Source organism: Convolutriloba macropyga, chromosome 14 (genome assembly GCF_964194025.1).
Source record: "Convolutriloba macropyga chromosome 14, txConMacr16.3, whole genome shotgun sequence".
Taxonomy (NCBI): domain Eukaryota; kingdom Metazoa; phylum Xenacoelomorpha; order Acoela; family Convolutidae; genus Convolutriloba; species Convolutriloba macropyga.
This window is the reverse complement of record NC_134481.1, coordinates 27,271,112-27,288,823: the sequence shown is the minus strand read 5'-3', so window position 1 is coordinate 27,288,823 and position 17,712 is coordinate 27,271,112. Positions and strand designations below refer to the sequence as shown.

The window sequence follows — 17,712 nt, the reverse complement described above, 5'->3', positions numbered from 1 at the left end:
TTTGTCTATCCAGTTAATTGCAATTAGTTTTTCCAAATCCCTGGACGCACTTGCCATATTGTTACATATTAACTTTCTGTGTAATGGAACGTTCTCTGTAACTGGGAATGCATAACGTACTAGGGGTGGGCAGAAACGGAAAAGAAACTAGTATTAAAATAGTATTTAGGAGAGAAACAAGGGGGATTTTCACGTTACAGTTTACTAGTCAGAGTTTCTTAGTTTTTCTGCAATCAGCAGAAAAGCCTGAGTGTACTAGTGCATATACTCTCGTAGTCATGTATTTTTCTCGCAATAGTTTTTGTACGCCATCATCAACAGGGATTTAGAAAAATGAATTGTAATTCAATACCTATTGCCTAATTGTAATTCAAGCCTAATTGTTGTAATAAACTTATTAAATCGCCCCCTGAACAAATTTACCTCCGCTGTATTTTCAAATACGTATGCGCGCTGGGCTGAATCGAACCTTCACCTTTTCAAGCCTTGCCACCCAAGCCGTAGGCGAGTGAACCAATCTCCCACCTCCACTCATCACATCAGGTCGTATCATTCTAACTGATTTTATTTCTAGAACAATTTCTTGTGTTTTTGAATGTTAGCAGGCTCCGTGAATGGGATGTTTTGATGCCAGCCATCTTCCTTTATCACATCAGGTCATACCACTCTAACTGACTTCATTATTAGAACAATTTCTTGTGTTTTGAATTTTAGCAGGCTCCGTGATTGGGACGTTTTGATGCCAACCCTCTTCCCTCCAGCGTAACATTTCTTCAAGTCAACAACTAAAGCCAAACTAAACGCATACACGTGGGGTACCCGTCATATCGTACGCATGTGCGGTCTGGTACCCCACCAAAACAGACTACAGAAAAGTACAGAATACAGAAAAGTGCAACACAGTGGATTCTAAACAACACAATTCCCTATAAAGATAGACTCAAAGAACTCAACTTATTGCCACTCTCAATGTACTTCGAACTCCACAGTCTCCTACTGTTCTGCGCCATCACTGACCACAACTATGACATAAAAACGTCAGACTACCTATCACGTAATACCAACGAACGAACCAGACAGGCTCCAACTCCAGCTTCAACATTCCCAAAACCAGACTCAAAAGGACCGACGATAACTTCTGGACACGAAACGGAACACTGCACAACATTTTGAGTAAACATATCGACTTAACAACGAAAGAAAACACGAATAACACAGCAATTTAGGAAATACTTCGAAAAGTTCAATGAAGCCAATCTATGTACCTGGAGGATACTCTGCCATTGCACGAACTGTAACCAACATTCCAAACTTACTCACTAATGACATAAAGGGTGAAAACCCATGGTATATCCCTAAAGACTTCGCTACTACTACTACATTTATTTTCTTTTGAATAAATAGTTTTTTCAGAGTTTGTTTCTGGATGTAAAGATTGACTCCAATATGACTACCGTCAGGATTTATAAATATACATATGAGTTAACCTGCTGCCCCCGAGTAAACCGATTACTCTTTTAGTGGAGGGGCTTTCTTTTAATTGACCTCTTTATACATGTTTGATATATATCTTTGACACATGTTGTTGTGCTTCTAAATGTAGATGTATTAGAGACATGCTTTGGTTTTTGGCCTTCTAACCGAGTAGTAAAGCCTTTTCGCTCTCTCTCATCTTTTCAGAAACACAATGACAGCTGCAGAAGTTATGGAAAAACTCAGTGAGGGGAGCGAGGCGAAAGCTGCAAAGATACCACCGGAGAGCAAGGTAAAGGATGTAGAGGCCGATGGCAGCGACAGTGACGACGATGATGAGGAAATGCCAGGATTGGAAGACTCTGCCAATGCTGACGTAGACAAAAAGGGTGATGTAAGTTCTGCATTCATTTTATTGTTTTATGTGGCTGTCGCCGTGTTGCAGTCTTCAGTGGTTGGGTTGATATCTTGAAACTAAATACTAACTTTTTGTTGCATCAAGGGATTTGGAAAAATTAATTGTAATTTCAAGAATTGGCAATTAATTGATTGTAATAAATGATTGGTTACTCTATTTTATTGCAATAATACGATTGGAACGACTGAATTAATTGCCCAATAATTGGCAGAAATTGAAGCAGCATTTTGTCACGTCGCAAACATGCTACTAGAGAAAAATTTCCCAGATCACAAACTTCTGGCACAGATCGTATGTAATTTGACAGATTTGGGTGTTGAAAAGTTTTCGTCGTTGATTAGAAATTGAATAATTCAGAAAAATTCAGATTATATAACCGTTTGCGTACATTTATGGGTAAATCAAGGCAAAATTGTTTTCAAATCTGCAAAAATAATTGATAGAATTTCAAATTTAGTTGATCAATTATAGCAATTATTGTAATAATTGATTTTTATGTATTATCAATAAAATTAATTGATTGTTTCCTTTTTGTCTATCCAATGGTACGCAGATGACGCCGGTGGCCGGTAGCCTTGAATCACTGCGAATTGTGCTAGATAAGGTCTATGAACATGGCGGTGCATTCGGTTATAATGTGATCAAATTTCATCTTATTACAAAACCTCAGTTTGTTCAGAAGGCGAACAAAGTTTTTTCGGGATTAGATGTTGATGTTATTGAAGGTCATCGAGTTCTGGGTTCAGTTATTGGTTCTGATGAAAGTTGTAACGATTTTCTGAAAGAAAAGTCAGTGAACTACTCTAACATGCTTGAGAAACTCGCCAAACGTAGTAAAGTGTCCCCTCAGAATTTGTACAAATCATTTACGAAAGGATTGCAACACATTGACTTTTATTGCTAGGACTGCTCCAAACGCGGACAGTCTGCTGAGGGAAGCCGATAAAATAATTGATAAAAATCTTATACCTTCAATGATAAATCATCCCTCGTTCAATGACAGATACCGGAAGGTGAACAGCTACAGAATCATAACTCTATAGATGCAGAGTTTCATCAGGAAAAAATCCTTCAGAAAATCAGAAAAGAAAAACAGCAACAAGCTCGGCAATCAAAGATCTCAATGATAGAGAGGCATATTCTCTAGATTTGGCTATGGAACAAGGAGCATCATGCTGGCTGAACGCACTTCCATTGAAAAGATATCATTTTGATTTAACCAAGGGAGAGTTTAGAGATGGAATTGCTCTCAGATATGGATGGGATCCCGTAAAATTGCCATCAAGATGCGCATGTGGAGAAAACTTTAATGTAGCGCATGCTCTTCATTGTCCAAAAGGTGGCTATACGCACATAAGACACAATGACATCCGTGACTTTTTCCAACCTGCTCAATGGGGTCTGCGTTGATGTCGAAGTGGAGCCCTGTTTTCAGTCTTTGCAAGGGGAAACCTTCGCAAATAGAACTACCACTATTGATGACGAGGCTCGACTAGATATCAAAGCTAATGGTTTCTGTATTCGCGCTTCAGCAGAACGTTCTTTGACGTGAAAGTGTTTACTCCGTATGCGAAGAGTTGCCCAAGAAGCATACCGGATTCCTACAAATATCACGAGTCCATCAAGAAGCTGAAATACGAACAAAGGATAATCGACGTCGAGAAAGCCACCTTCTGTCCGTTAATCTCCTCGTGTACAGGAGGAGCTGGTCCGTCAGCATCAGAAGCCATACAGAGATTGGCTTCCAGGTTCAGCGATAAGAAAGAAGATATTCGGACGTAATCACGTACATAAGGACAAAATTAAATTTCGCTCTTTTGCGTAGCTCCATACTCTGCCTCCGTGGCGCGCGCTCCATGCGCCGGCGCCCTGCAGTAGAAGCGTCAATAGGAACCATTGTAGAGGGAGGGAGGCTGTTGTGCTAAACGCTTTTTATTTTTTCTAATCTGGATTCAAAATCACTACACATAATTTAATTGCTATTTACCATACCTATTTTGTTTAATTATGATGCTTTATTTTCTTTATTTTTTGCATCTGATGCTTCAATTTTTGACTACTGTCAGAATTTATAAATACAGATAGGAGTTGACTTGCTGCCTCCGAGTTGACCGACTACCCTTTTAGGGAAGGTGCTTTCTCTTAATTGACGCTTTTGTCTATCCAGTTAATTGCAATTAGTTTTTCCAAATCCCTGGACGCACTTGCCATATTGTTACATATTGACTTTCTATGTAATGGAACGTTCTCTGTAACTGGGAATGCATAACGTACTAGGGGTGGGCAGAAACCGAAAAGAACCTAGTATTAAAATAGTATTTAGGAGAGAAACAAGGGGGATTTTCACGTTACAGATTACTAGTCAGAGTTTCTTAGTTTTTCTGCAATCAGCAGAAAAGCCTGAGTGTACTAGTGCATATACTCTCGTAGTCATGTATTTTTCTCGCAATAGTTTTTGTACGCCATCATCAACAGGGATTTAGAAAAATGAATTGTAATTCAATACCTATTGCCTAATTGTAATTCAAGCCTAATTGTTGTAATAAACTTATTAATTCGCCCTCTGAACAAATTTACCTCCGCTGTATTTTCAAATACGTATGCGCGCTGGGCTGAATCAAACCTTCACCTTTTCAAGCCTCGCCACCCAAGCCGTAGGCGAGTGAACCAATCTCCCACCTCCACTCATCACATCAGGTCGTATCATTCTAACTGATTTTATTTCTAGAACAATTTCTTGTGTTTTTGAATGTTAGCAGGCTCCGTGAATGGGATGTTTTGATGCCAGCCATCTTCCTTTATCACATCAGGTCGTACCACTCTAACTGACTTCATTATTAGAACAATTTCTTGTGTTTTGAATTTTAGCAGGCTCCGTGATTGGGACGTTTTGATGCCAACCCTCTTCCCTCCAGCTGCTCGGACTTGGTCTTGGGTACTCTGGTCCCAAATATATAGAACAGGGTCAAGTACAGGGTTGTGTTCACTCCTATCGAGGTGCTAATCTGCTAGATGTCTGTGATGTTATCAATCATTATCCAAATCAGAAGCTGAACACTGTTGTAGTAATTGCTGGCTTCAATGATCACCGTAGTAGTATTGAAACTTTCATAGTGCATTGGAAATTCCTCATTCAGCTCATTATTGTTAAATTTAGCCCAAATAATTTGATTGTTCCCGAAGTCATACCCACCAGCTATAATCGCCTCATAAATAAGAAAATTAGTACCCTTAACTACGATTGTATAATTATATTGATTCTTGTGCCTTAAAGTTTTTTGTTCCACCCTAATTTAGAAATGTTCTTGAACCTAACCTGTTCTGGAAAAACACCGTGCACTTCTCCTTTCATGGAAACCATGTTTTCACTATTATTCTGTTTAACATCATTAATTACTTTGAATATCCTTGCTGTTATTACGCTTCTGTAATTAACCTAATCTAGTCCCCCTAAGTGCGGCCTTTCGCACTACTAGCCCGTAGCCAGATGGCTGATCAAACCCATTGTCGACTCTGTAAGGGTCCCCTGCGTTGGGGAGGCGTCTGGTGTCATAGGTGTTATAAATATTTCACGTGAAATGCAGTGGTCTAGCCGCAGCGAAAGATTGGACTGAAAACTTCAGCTGCAAAAGCTGCTCTGAGTTCACCGCAACCACCGAAACAGCAATCGCAACGCCGGCACCACAAAATGCTTTGACCGTTCCCGACACTGCGCTCATAGATCCTGCAACATCGCACGCCCCCAAACGTTCCGTCGCCGCACCATCGGATAATTTTTGGGACAACTTCCAGCCTCATCACGCGGTAAGTGCGCGAAATATACCACTAGGTCGTCACATGGAAGCCCTCGTTCTTGATGCTCAGTGAGAACAAGACAGGGGAACAGTTCGCCGAAACGCTTCACAGTGTCCTCTCCCCGATTGCCGCAAACACCGATGTATCTCTGACCCTCTGTATGATAATTCTGCACCTAACCCTCAGTCGAACAAAGAGCACGGACTATGGATCGAACAATAAGACCATCAGGCGTAGACTGCGTGCATGGCACAGCTGCAACTTCCCAGAACTGTTCTGTGAAGGGAAGGCAATCCAATTGAGAATGAATATAAGGAACAAAAAGCAGCTTTCTGACCTCAAGATGTTCAACGATTTCATGTCTCGTGGTAAGATCAGTAATGCTATTCGCGTTCTTTTGGATGACCATAAAGGCGGCGTGCTTGCACCTACCGTTCTCATAGACTGTAGACCGGTCCTCGAGATTTTACGCGACAAACATCCTGAAGGGCAACCCTTGGAGCCCAACTGCATTCAGAGCGATCATCCACGCACGCTTCCCTACCACCCCGCTGTTTTCGACAAAATCAGTGCCAGGCTCGTCCAAAAGCATGCAATGAAGACTCATGGAAGTGCCGGGCCTTCAGGTCTGATGCCGATGACTGGCGTAGACTACTTTCTGCTTTCGGGCAAATCTCCACGAACCTGTGAAAGCTTGTTGCCAAGTTTGCTAAGAGGCTGGCCACGTCCATAATACCACCGGATGATTTGATTGCATACAATGGTTGTCGACTAGTGGCTCTGGATAATGTCCAGGTGTAAGACCTATTGGTATTGGTGAAGTAATGCGTCGCATCACCGGACGCATAATCGTCGACCGCATCAGGCAAGATCTAACATTCCACGGTGGAAACATGCAGCTGTGCTTGGGCCAGAAATGCTGCATAGAATATGCCATACATTTGCTTCGCCACAGTTTTGATGATCCCGAAAACGAAGCAATTCTAATAATTGATGCCAAAAACGCATTTAACGTGCTCAATAGACGAACAGCATTAGAGAACGTGAAAGCCTTATGCCCATCTTTGCATGTTGCCTTACAGAATTCCTATAGCCACCCGTCTTATCTCTACATCGGTAAGTCGACCATTCTGTCTCAGGAAGGTACGACAGAAGGCGATCCCCTTGCGAAGGTAATCTATGGAATCGCAATCCTACCCCTAATAACAAGACTCCACAATGTCTCCTTGACAGAAAAATGGTATGCTGATGATGGTAGCGTCGTCGGTAAGTTGAAAGATATCAGGGCACTCTTCGACAAGCTTACTCAGTTTGGTCCCAAGTACGGATATCTTGTCAATCCTCCGAAGTGTCAGTTGATAATTAAGCCAGGAGGCGAGCGCCAAGCGTCAACTGTGTTTGCAGGCACAAATGTGGAAATGACGCAGGGCGGTCGAGTCCGGGGATCAGTCATCGGAAGCTCTGAGGCCAGTAAAAATCTCATGAAAGATGCTGAAATTAATTACACAAAATGTTTGGACAGACTTGGTCAATTTGCTCTCACATCTCCCCAGAATGCCTATGCATGTTTGAAGAAGGGGGTTCCACAGAATTTGAGCTTCCTCTCGCATACTACACCTTCCATGGACGGGGTTTTGGACAAGGTGGAGGAGCAGCTTGACTGAGTCATACCGAACATCGTCGGCAAAGAAATAATCCAAGAGGAAGGAGAGCTTTTTTCTCTCCCTCTCAGAATGGGTGGGCCTAACATCGCCCTACCACAAGATCTTCGTGAAAATCTTGAGCAATCAATTGAACTCTCAAGTCCATTGGCGGCATTCAATAATGATTCATTCGAAATTCAGCAATGTGAATTAGAACAAACCAAGATCAGTCTCAGACAGAAAGCAGACATGCAACGTGAACTCATCTAAAAAATCCAGAATCGAAAACAATCTACCAGAAATGAAGTATACCATCCAGCTGGCCTCGGAGAAAGGAGCATCTAGCTGGCTTAACGCGCTTCCCTTATCAAAACATGGTTTTGACCTCACGAAGACTGAATTCCGTGATCGAATAGCACTACATCTGGGAAGCGAAGAACACGCCAGCCATATGTCCATGCGGGAAAGAATTAAGCCTCACCCATGCCCTACATTGCGCCAAAGGCCGGTATGCGCACCTACGACACAACGAAATCAGAGACGTGTTTGCAAACCTGATGGATGACGTCTGCCACGATGTCCAGATAGATCCAAAACTTCAGTCGCTCGATGGAGAATTTTTCTCGAGTAACTCTACCACTACTGATGATGACGCTCGACTGGACATCAAGGCAAACGGTCTGTGGTGCTCCGCTTTAATGGCACTTTCTTCGATGTGAAGATTTTCAACCCTCATGCGAAGATCTGCCCTAAGACCATAAAAGATGCATACAAATATCACGAGAGCATCAAGCGAAATAAGTACGAAGAGATTTTACTCTAGCGAAATAAGTACGAAGAGATTTTACTCTGTAGAAAAATTTTACAGATAAATTGATTATAAATTGCAGGTATGTTTGACTAGAATTTGCAAGCAAACTGTTCTTTACTGCAACTTACCTAGAAACTACCTGCAAGAAATCTCAAGTGCTTGCAATTCTAGGTAAATTTGCCTGCAATCTACTTAGAAAGTGCAGTATTACCCTCCTAGAATGTTAACTGCAAAAAATTCTTCTAGGTTGATCTACCTGGAATTTGCATGTAAATTTTGCAGGTAGATTTACCTAGAAATTTTTTTGCAGGTAATTTTTTCGGTGGAAATACCTGCAAATTTTAGATAGGTTGTGGGCAAATTTACCTAGAATTTTACCTGCAAAAAATATTTCTGGGTAATTCTACCTTTAATGAGCTTTCATGAAATAAGCTTTGATGAAATTTGCAGATAAAATTGCCTAGAAAAATTTTTGCAGGTTAAATTTTAGGTAAATTGTATCCACATTATGTAACCACATTATATCCACTACTTTCGTGGTACCAATTTTTCATGCCGGCAGTTTTTTCATATGTTAAATTGTGAATTAGGACGACGATGGGGACGAGAAGGGATCCAAGCAGTCGAGAAGCGAGAAGCGTGCCCGGAAAGCATTGAGCAAACTGGGTTTGAAACCCATTCATGGAATCACTCGAGTGACCATCCGAAAGAATAAGACTATCCTGTTTGTCATTTCAAAACCCGATGTTTTCAGAAGTCCCACTGGTGAAACTTACGTCGTTTTCGGAGAGGCTAAGGTAGAATAGTTTTTAAAATACCTTTATAGAATTGTAAGGAATGGATATGCGATAAATCGATATTTGGTACCGGGACTGGGAAGAAAAGGGAGGTTATACGGCTTTTTTAATTGACAGTGTCTCTATAACTTGGGGGCGGCGTATAGCTTAAGAGCGTCTATTTAAAGCGTAATAATTGTAATTTAAAAGAAATTGAGAAACTACTTATTTTTCCTCAAGGAGAGAAAAAGAATTGATTTCGCAGATTCCAAGTGCTCATAACTTTTATTAAAACTAATAAAAATTACTCTCCCCCCCCCCATCTGTACGAGCACGGAAACTTCCAACTAATCATCGAAGAAACAGATTTCTTCATTAACTGTTCTCAAAAAAGAATCTTTTGTAATAAATTTTCCCATTTAACTTTGATTTTTCGTGCTATTTTCTGATTTACTACGTCTACGTTGCTGATCTTTAACCAAAATGTATCGTTTCAAATAATTCAAAATAAGTTTTGAGCATCTGAAAACTATTATTTTCTCTCTACCTAAATTTGTAGCTATTCTCTTAGTCCTGTAGTCTTAATGCAATTGTTCGCTCGACCGATTTTTTTGTCTGGCCCTTTTGACATTTCGTCATCCGAGCAGCTCTCTTAAAACCTTGCTTCTTACTAGTCTCCAAGTATCCAATTCATCAAAACTGATGAAGTCATAAATTGAAGGTGTGAAGGGCGGTTTTTAGTGAGTGAACCCCCCCCCCCCCCTCTCAATCACCCTCACCCGATCCCCCTCAATCAACCCCACCCGATACCTATCTGTCAACCCCCCAACTCTCAGCCTCCTCCACTCCTCATCAATCCTCCGTCCACCCGCCCCAGTCCCCCCCCCCCCAAAAAAATGCGAGCATATGGATTGTATTGGTGTGCTGTCTTTTTAATTGCTCTTGAACGAAGTTCATAATAATTATTGTAAACGTTTGTCTTTTTTATGCAAATTTTTCGGTTGAAAATTTTGCGCTTTTCTTTTAGAACATTCTTTGACTTCTTAAGTGACTTTTTGACGCTTTCGTTCTGCATTTTTGAGTGATCGCTATTGCACCGAAGTAAAGCTTGCTAATTCAAAATCGGTTGCAGCATAGCAGAGGTAAGTGATTCATAGCGCAGTGGTTAGTGCGGGTGGCTATGGATTCGGAGGTCAATGGTTCGAATACAGGCGGGAAACGTTTTTTGCACCCAGAAAGAAAAATTGATCTAGGCTACAGCCCCTGAATTAAATTGCCTCGCCTGTCGTTCAAGAGCAATTCTTCCGACATTTGTCGGTCTATGTTTTTAAGATCTGTTCACGCTTTTTTCGGCTTTTTCACGTCAGTGTGAAGTCAAATTAGAGTGGTGATTTTAGTCACGCTGAAGTACTAAAGGGAGCGAAACGTATAGTAGGTTTAAGGCGTGATTTTCAAACTACCGTCATAGGGTGCTAATAGGGGTTTATTTAGTTGATTAAATCGTTTCTGTTCAAAGCTGATGTCTACTATGACTTTGACATCATTTTTTTCAGATATTATTGAATTTTGGAGTTTTGCGAGTTTTTGTTGTTAACTTTATTATCTTGTATCTTTGTTTCATTTTTGACCGTTTTCATTGGTTTCCAAATGAGGTTTTCTGACTGCTATACTCAAGGGTTCATCATTAATATTGATTTTCCTGAGTTTAGTAGTGTGAAGTCATTCATCTTGGCGCAAATTTTCCTCTGTAATTCACTGAGAACGATTAGTTTGCTTTTTAATTGCTCTCGAATGAGAAACAATTACTGTAAACGCTTGTCTTTTTTATGCAAGTTTTTGCTTGACCGATTTTCGCTTTTCGTCTAGAATAATCTTTGACTTCTCAAGTGACTTCTCCACGCACTTTTGATTTTAACAAAACAAAACCGATTGTAAGAGACTCGATGACAAGCCGTGATAGCCGAGTGGTAGATACCACCATCGAAGAGACGGAGTTGGACTCCGGAGGTGGGGTGCGAATCCTACCGTCGGTTGATGTTTTCGCGCACATAAAGAAAAATTTATCGAGGCTACACCCACTGAATTAATTTTGGCCAGTTGTCATTGGAGAGCAATTTTTCCGGCTTTAGTCGGTTTATGTACTTTTTATGAACTACTTGTTTTTTTTATAGCTGAGCTTAGAATTCTGCAGTTCCACATCCAGATTTTTTTTACACCAGGCTGGGGCGCCCGTCGTATAGATTTTACCTTAGTCGTTAGTAATCGGGCATGAGAACAGATTGAGGTTCTCCAGTCATTACCAATAAACTCATTGAGACGCAATTTGTACGGTGGTGCTGTGCGACCAGACTTTCCTCTTTGATTACTTGCGTATTTTAAAGTGATCCCTGGTATTGTTGTTAAGATGATTAGACTTAATTTAATTGAAAAATCCCCATCACACAACGGGTCAAAGAAGTTTTTAGTTGACAACCAAAGTTCAGATAGCGAAATTCAGATCTCTAGTCAATGTCATAAATCGATAATTTCTTTGTAGTAATCCAAGCTCGACCTATTTACAAGTCTAAATACCACCTTACTACGCGCCGACAACCGCTTTTCCTTATCCTGTAAAAATGTGGACAGAAAGATTTATGTCATGCAATATCTGCATTAAAATCCATTAATGAATATGGCAAATAAAAAATTTGGTATTTAAAAAATTGTTACAGGTTGAGGACCTGACACAAGCCCCTGTGATCAAGTCTCTGAACGAGATCCAGCGAATCAAGGAAGGAGCGAGTGCCGCGCCCACTACCAGTGCAGTGCCAGAGGAGGACGAAGAGGAGGCTGAAGAAGACGAAGAGTCTCTGGACACGAGTGGAGTGGAGGAGAAAGACATTGAACTGGTGATGCAACAGGCGAACGTATCCAAGAGCAAGGCAGTCAAAGCACTCAAAAACAACGACAACGACATCGTCAATGCCATCATGGTACGCATGCCAATTATATAAATCTTCCTTGTGTATTATCACAAGCTTTTTGTCTAATAAGGACACGTGTGGAATGGCTACATTACATTATATATCCTATGATTTACACAAATTTGCTGGAGTTCTTGTTTCTGTTGGGAGATAAGCACCATTAATACCCTAGTTTTTTTTATTTCAGTGGAGTAAAATTTGTACATGACACCACATAAAGAAGTATTGGCGCGGAAAAATGGCAGCCGTTGTAAATTCAAACAATTTCCATCTGAAATGATAAGCGCTTTGTGTATTAAATTTATGTCCGCGAAGTTATCTGTTAATCTCTACCTTAAATTGATGTACTGAGTTGATATAGATTAAATAATATATTCTCACTGGTTACTGTCCGATTTTATTTAACTTGAGGTATTATTTGTGCATTTTAGGAGCTCACAACGTCGTAAGGACACTTATAGACGACGATACGACACGAAGCTACTCACAAACAGAAAGAACACAACAGAACAGACTTGAAACTTGACACTGAAATATGTAAATGCAATGGGAAGCAAAAACGCTTTTTCAGAAAAGACACTGATTTGGGACCAATGAAATCTTGTAGTGACACTGATTGATGTTTGGAATATTCCAGTGCTGTTTTGGTTTGATTTATTGTCCAGATGCATTTTTGCCCTACATTGATGCGTTATTTGTACTTTTTGTTCGAGTACCGATTGCCACATCTTCGTGTCTTTCTTAGCCTCTCTGCTCACACAATAGAGTTTTTGAAATCTTATAATCTCTTTCTAAGTTTATCATGATGTAAATTAGCCTTCTTTAATTTACAGATGTGTATAATTTTTGTGTTTGTGTTACAGCAGTACTGTGAGCAAAACTGGTCATTGCCATTTTTTACTACTAATTCAAAAGAGACTTCCAGATTACAATGAATTTTTAGGTTGCACAAGTGGGTAGAACTTAAAACCCGCAAATTTTACAAATCAAAATGAACTAGAAGTCATCAATCAATCGAAACAAATAAGGAAATCAAGCTAAATCAAGCTTGTGCTTGAACACTCCGGGCCGCGTGATTGAGGGTAAAACTGAATACTCTTGTTAATAGCCGCCTCAGCATTTCAGCCGGCTATTATAGCGCTCCTATGTTGAATTGTATTGGGGTGCTGTCTTTTTTAAAGATCTGTTCAGACATTTTCATGATTTTTGAAGTCAAATTGGTGTGGTGATTTTGGTCACGCCGAAACAGGAAGTGGAGCGAAAAGGCCGCTTGTTTTGTCGGCGTGAAAGTTTTCCGAACTAATTTTGAAGTAGAGTGAGAAAACGGTGTTTGAACAAAAATTAGCTTTCTCGCTAGTGGTTTTTGGTTAACATGCGGCAATTTCACTTGATGTTTACCGTTTTTTGATTTTTTGGATCAGATTATTTTCGAAATGGTTTTCCCAATCCATTCATATTTCATTCTAGGCCTAGTTTTTTGTTTGAACGAAATTTCCATTTCTCGCTAGTGGTTTCTGGGTCACATGCGGCATTTTGACATTGAATTTTTTTTTTAAAAAAATTTTCTATCTGATTTTTTTAGAAGTGGTTTTCCCAATTCACTCATAGTCCGTTCTAGGTCTAGTTTTTTGTTTAGTCAATGACAATGCTTTGAATTGTACGTCAGGACTTGTCCTGCTGTGTTTTTTTTACTTCGTCGAATAAAAAGATTTTTGCTTTACCTTAGTTCACAGCTTGTTCAACATTTTGACTTCTGAAATATTTTTGACTTCTCTAGGCTACTTTCACTCTTCTCTCATTCTGCTAAAAGTGTTTTTATACAGCAGTTGCTCAGCAAAGCAATTCAAAATGATCACAGTCAGTTTCAAAAAACGAAATCAGAAATAGAAACGGGATAAACCCATAAAGCCCAATTTTATATTCCCGTTACTCGAACTTTGTTCTTAGTTACCATCTCGAATGTTTATTTGTATTGATACTAGCCCCTGTGTTGTCTCACTGTGAAGGAGGAGTATGTCCAGCTTCAAAATGGCCGGCTAAATAGTTCACACTTTGAAATTGTTTGTACAAAACTCATTTTTTCACTAGTTTTTATCTCTTTCAATTTTGGTCATGGGTAGCTATTTTCCATCAATCTGCCGTGTAGGTTTATGTTTTACATTTAAATATTCTGCAAACCAAGTTTACATAAATCTTCTACTGCCGTTCCGTAATTCCGAGAATTTTTTTGGATTGGCAAAGCTGTAGAGATTAATAATCTGCTGCCGTAATTGAGGATATTTTGGCTTCCTGTTTGTGTATGTATAAACTTGCTGTACAATCTTCCGGGAGACATATAAACTGGGTAAATAGGTGAAGAATGGTGTTCATGTATAAACTTTGCATCGTTATTTTTGTTTGATCTGTTGTAATTGGAATACTGTGTTGTTGAATGACAAAGACGTTTGTAAGTAATTATTAGGCTTGATCGGGGCTGTGATAGTTAAAGTTTTTTAGAAGATTGTCGGCACAGACTGTAGACTCTGTCAATCTGAAGGCTGTCGATGCAATTATGCGTGTTGTATTCTGAAGACTAGCTTTTGCCAAGCCGGCTAATAGGAAAAAATTAGCAAAAACTAGATGGTGACTAATGTCGCCGAATGAAAAAAAATACTCTTAAGCTGCATTCTGACTACGTTGAAAGATTTAGGAAAGTGAACGTTCTCTTTTTGAAATTGCAGTTTCACCGCGTTTGTGATGTCATGTGTTCTATTGTTTGAATTAATGGAAATGTATGGTGTATAATCTGACTTCGGATATGATGATTATGTAATTTTAAAGCAATACTTTGATCAGATCTGAGGGGTACTCCTTTTGCAAACGTTTCCATAAATGATCTATTGTTTGTCAGAGAACTCCTTTTACTGAATGTTCGGTTGGTTGATGTCAACGGTGCTAAAGGGCTCTAAGGGCGTCTTAATAAAAGGTGAATAAGGGTTAGTGCTTCTTCATTGTGTGTGTCTGAGGAGACATTTTGATTGCCCTGGAGTTGAGAAGTCCTTGAGTCGCTGTTAGAACGGTTTGCAAAATTTTGGCTTTCAATTTTTTGCTGACTAATTTTATTAGCGGCCTGCTTTTGGTAGATTGAATTATCTCTTTCCAAATCCCACCGAAGTGAGGAACTTAGAGTTGGATTTAATTTGCATCTAATGTTTTGCTACTGTAACTGGGATTTGATGTAATTGTTGTCAACTCTGATTTTGCTCTGACTTTTTCGCTGATGAGATTCAACCCATTGTCAGAAATGATTAACTCAGGATGCCCTCGTCGCGCTCAGAGTCTTCTGATGGCTAGTAGGCACCTCTCTGTGTCCAATGTCTGACAAACCTCCAGATGCACAGCTCTATTAGCAAGACAGGTGAAAAGACATACATATTGTTTTTCACACTTATGGAGTCAAATTTTGTGATATCCATCGTCGGAAATTGAAGCATGTTTTGCATAGTTATCTTTAAAACCGTGGAAGTCCTCTAATGATCGGGCAGTTTCTGTTCCAAGGTGTCTACAGTTGTTCTGGCTTGCTCGTTTAATAGTTTATCAATGTTATTCGTATTTTCAAGAATAACTTGATGTTTCTGGCTGTAGGGTATTTTAGCATGCTTTAATCTGCCTCTTGCTCGTTTTAAACATTTGTCCACGAAGAGAGTAAATTTTAATAACTTGACCTGTTTATCTATTTCCTTTCATTGTTCAAGTTTTCTTATCCTTTCGGAGAAGGCTTCGTGCTGCGATTGTCTCAACAGATGGCGTCGTGCATCTTCATAGCTCTTTGCGACTGAGCCTTTTCGGAAGATATTGACTAATTTCATTACTGTTTCTTTTTGTTGCGTGAGTTTATTCCAGCTAAAGGAATCATTAATGTCAATTACTGTATTTGAAATTTCTGTATTTAAAACGTTCGTTGATGTAAAATGCTGTTCTTTATGATATTTGGGACAGGTTTTTAGGAGAAACTTTAGTGCTGACAGCCTTTTTTCTTTCAAGACTTTTGTATCCTAAAAATAGTGCTCTCGTTCCATGATCTGACGGGTTGAATTTACCGGGTACAATTAATCATTGCTCCGGCTGAGTTTACTAAAAGTTGTACAATTCCATACTATCCTAACAAAATTGATTTTTGTCAATTTCGTCAGCGCTCGAAGCAAGTCGTGTTGAAATTCTCGGTATCTGATTATTCCAATTAATACCTTGACTATCGATTGAACAGTGCATGGTACTCTAATAAAAAACGGTTTGATGAGCCCAGTGGGATCAAACAATCACTGTCTGCGTTTTTTCCAGGTATTTTCATAACGGTCTTTGGGCCTTCAAACCTGTTGGGGCCTTGAAGCCACCTGTTTGTAACCTATTTTTTACCCCTGTTGTTATTGCTGCGCTTTCGGTTGTGTTGAAACTTTTAAGGTAACCATCCACGTAGAAATCGTTTCTTTTTGGCTGAGTACGCTTCAGGTTTACGTACTTTTATCTTCCGCACGTCTGTGAACTATGTATAATGCACATGACGGCAAACATGTCGCTCCAAATATGCTCGCCAAATATGCTTCTACTATTAGCTCGTGTTAGGGGGAAATTGATGTTATCAAGATGATCGTATTCGGCGCATATAGAAAGCAGCGTTTTAACTGGTAAATTTGGCTTTTGAAAAGCAGGTGCTGACAAGGTTTACACCCGTAGTTTGAAAAGAAGTGAGGTGCTGCTGAGAGATCTAATTCACAGGACTTTGTTGATGTTTTGATATGTGATATAAATTGAAGAGATTGGCACTGCAATGTGATCCGTTTGTTATTCCGAGTGCTCTTGTCTTGAGTATGTTATTTGTGTAGTGTCGCTCGCGCTGTCCAAAAGAGCGTACATTTCTATTTGACACCTCTCGTGTAAATCATAGCCCGAATTGCTTGAAGTTGAAATTGAGGTCGTATCCGTGAACTGATTTGGTAGTTGCTGCATGCCTGATTTCGAGGGTTGCCGTTGTTGTTGAAGGTTTTGTCGTCTTTGGCTTTGATTTTTTGAGTGTCTGGTGTTCTGCTGTCGTGATTTTGTTTTAAGCATGAAGCTGTTTGGATTGTTATAATTTGGGAGCTTTTTCCATTATTGTTGCTGACATTGTAATTCCGATTAAAATGGTTTTTGTTACTGTTTTGACTATGGGCGTTTTTTCTGTTGATGTTTTGATTGTAGTCAACAACTGTTGCATAGTTGAATCCATGTGGTTGAAGTCTTGATCTGTTTGCGTCTGTCTGTGTGAGGTATCGGTTGTTCTGTTGACCGATATTGTGATAACTGTTTGCGGAATGGTTTTGAACATGGTTGTTTGTTGGTTACGATGTTGTTGTTGTTGGTTTCTTTGCTGTTGCTGGGTTTTGTTGTTTTGATTGTTGCAGACGCGAATGTTTTTTTTTTCTGTTTTCCGTTGGTCTGGGTTGTTAGTGTTCGATTCCTGATTTGAACTGAAATCAGATTCACTACTAACATCAGATGGGCGCATTTTTTGTTTCAGTCTAGCGTGTGTTTGGGAACAGAGTATCTTGTTTAATCTAGTTGTAGCAACATCGGGAAATTGGTCTGATGTTTTGCTCTTTGTAGCTAACTTCAAGCGCTTCGTTTTTTCAGTCTTCATTATCATTGCCTTTTGTTTGCCCTACTCTTTTGCGATAATCGCTCATATTCTTGAGAATGCTTGCTTTTATCTTTGATAAATTGCGATCTGTGTTTGACTGGCCATTCGGTTGTAGAGGTATCTCATAGGTTTGTGTGAACTGGGTTTTTGGGATTGCTGTGTATGTTTTGGCTGTAC

The 17,712-nt window shown here is 39.7% G+C and overlaps 1 protein-coding gene across 1 annotated transcript; it reads left to right on the top strand.

The window, feature by feature from the left end:
- The first annotated feature begins 394 nt into the window (after positions 1-394).
- Positions 395-12,663, top strand: LOC142353464 (nascent polypeptide-associated complex subunit alpha-like). Its single transcript, XM_075405717.1, has 5 exons — positions 395-403; positions 1,679-1,867; positions 8,731-8,937; positions 11,628-11,888; positions 12,311-12,663. Exons 2-5 carry the CDS (start codon positions 1,688-1,690, stop codon positions 12,326-12,328), a joined length of 666 nt encoding a protein of 221 aa, XP_075261832.1. The 5' UTR covers positions 395-403; positions 1,679-1,687; the 3' UTR covers positions 12,329-12,663.
- Positions 12,664-17,712: the final 5,049 nt, after the last annotated feature.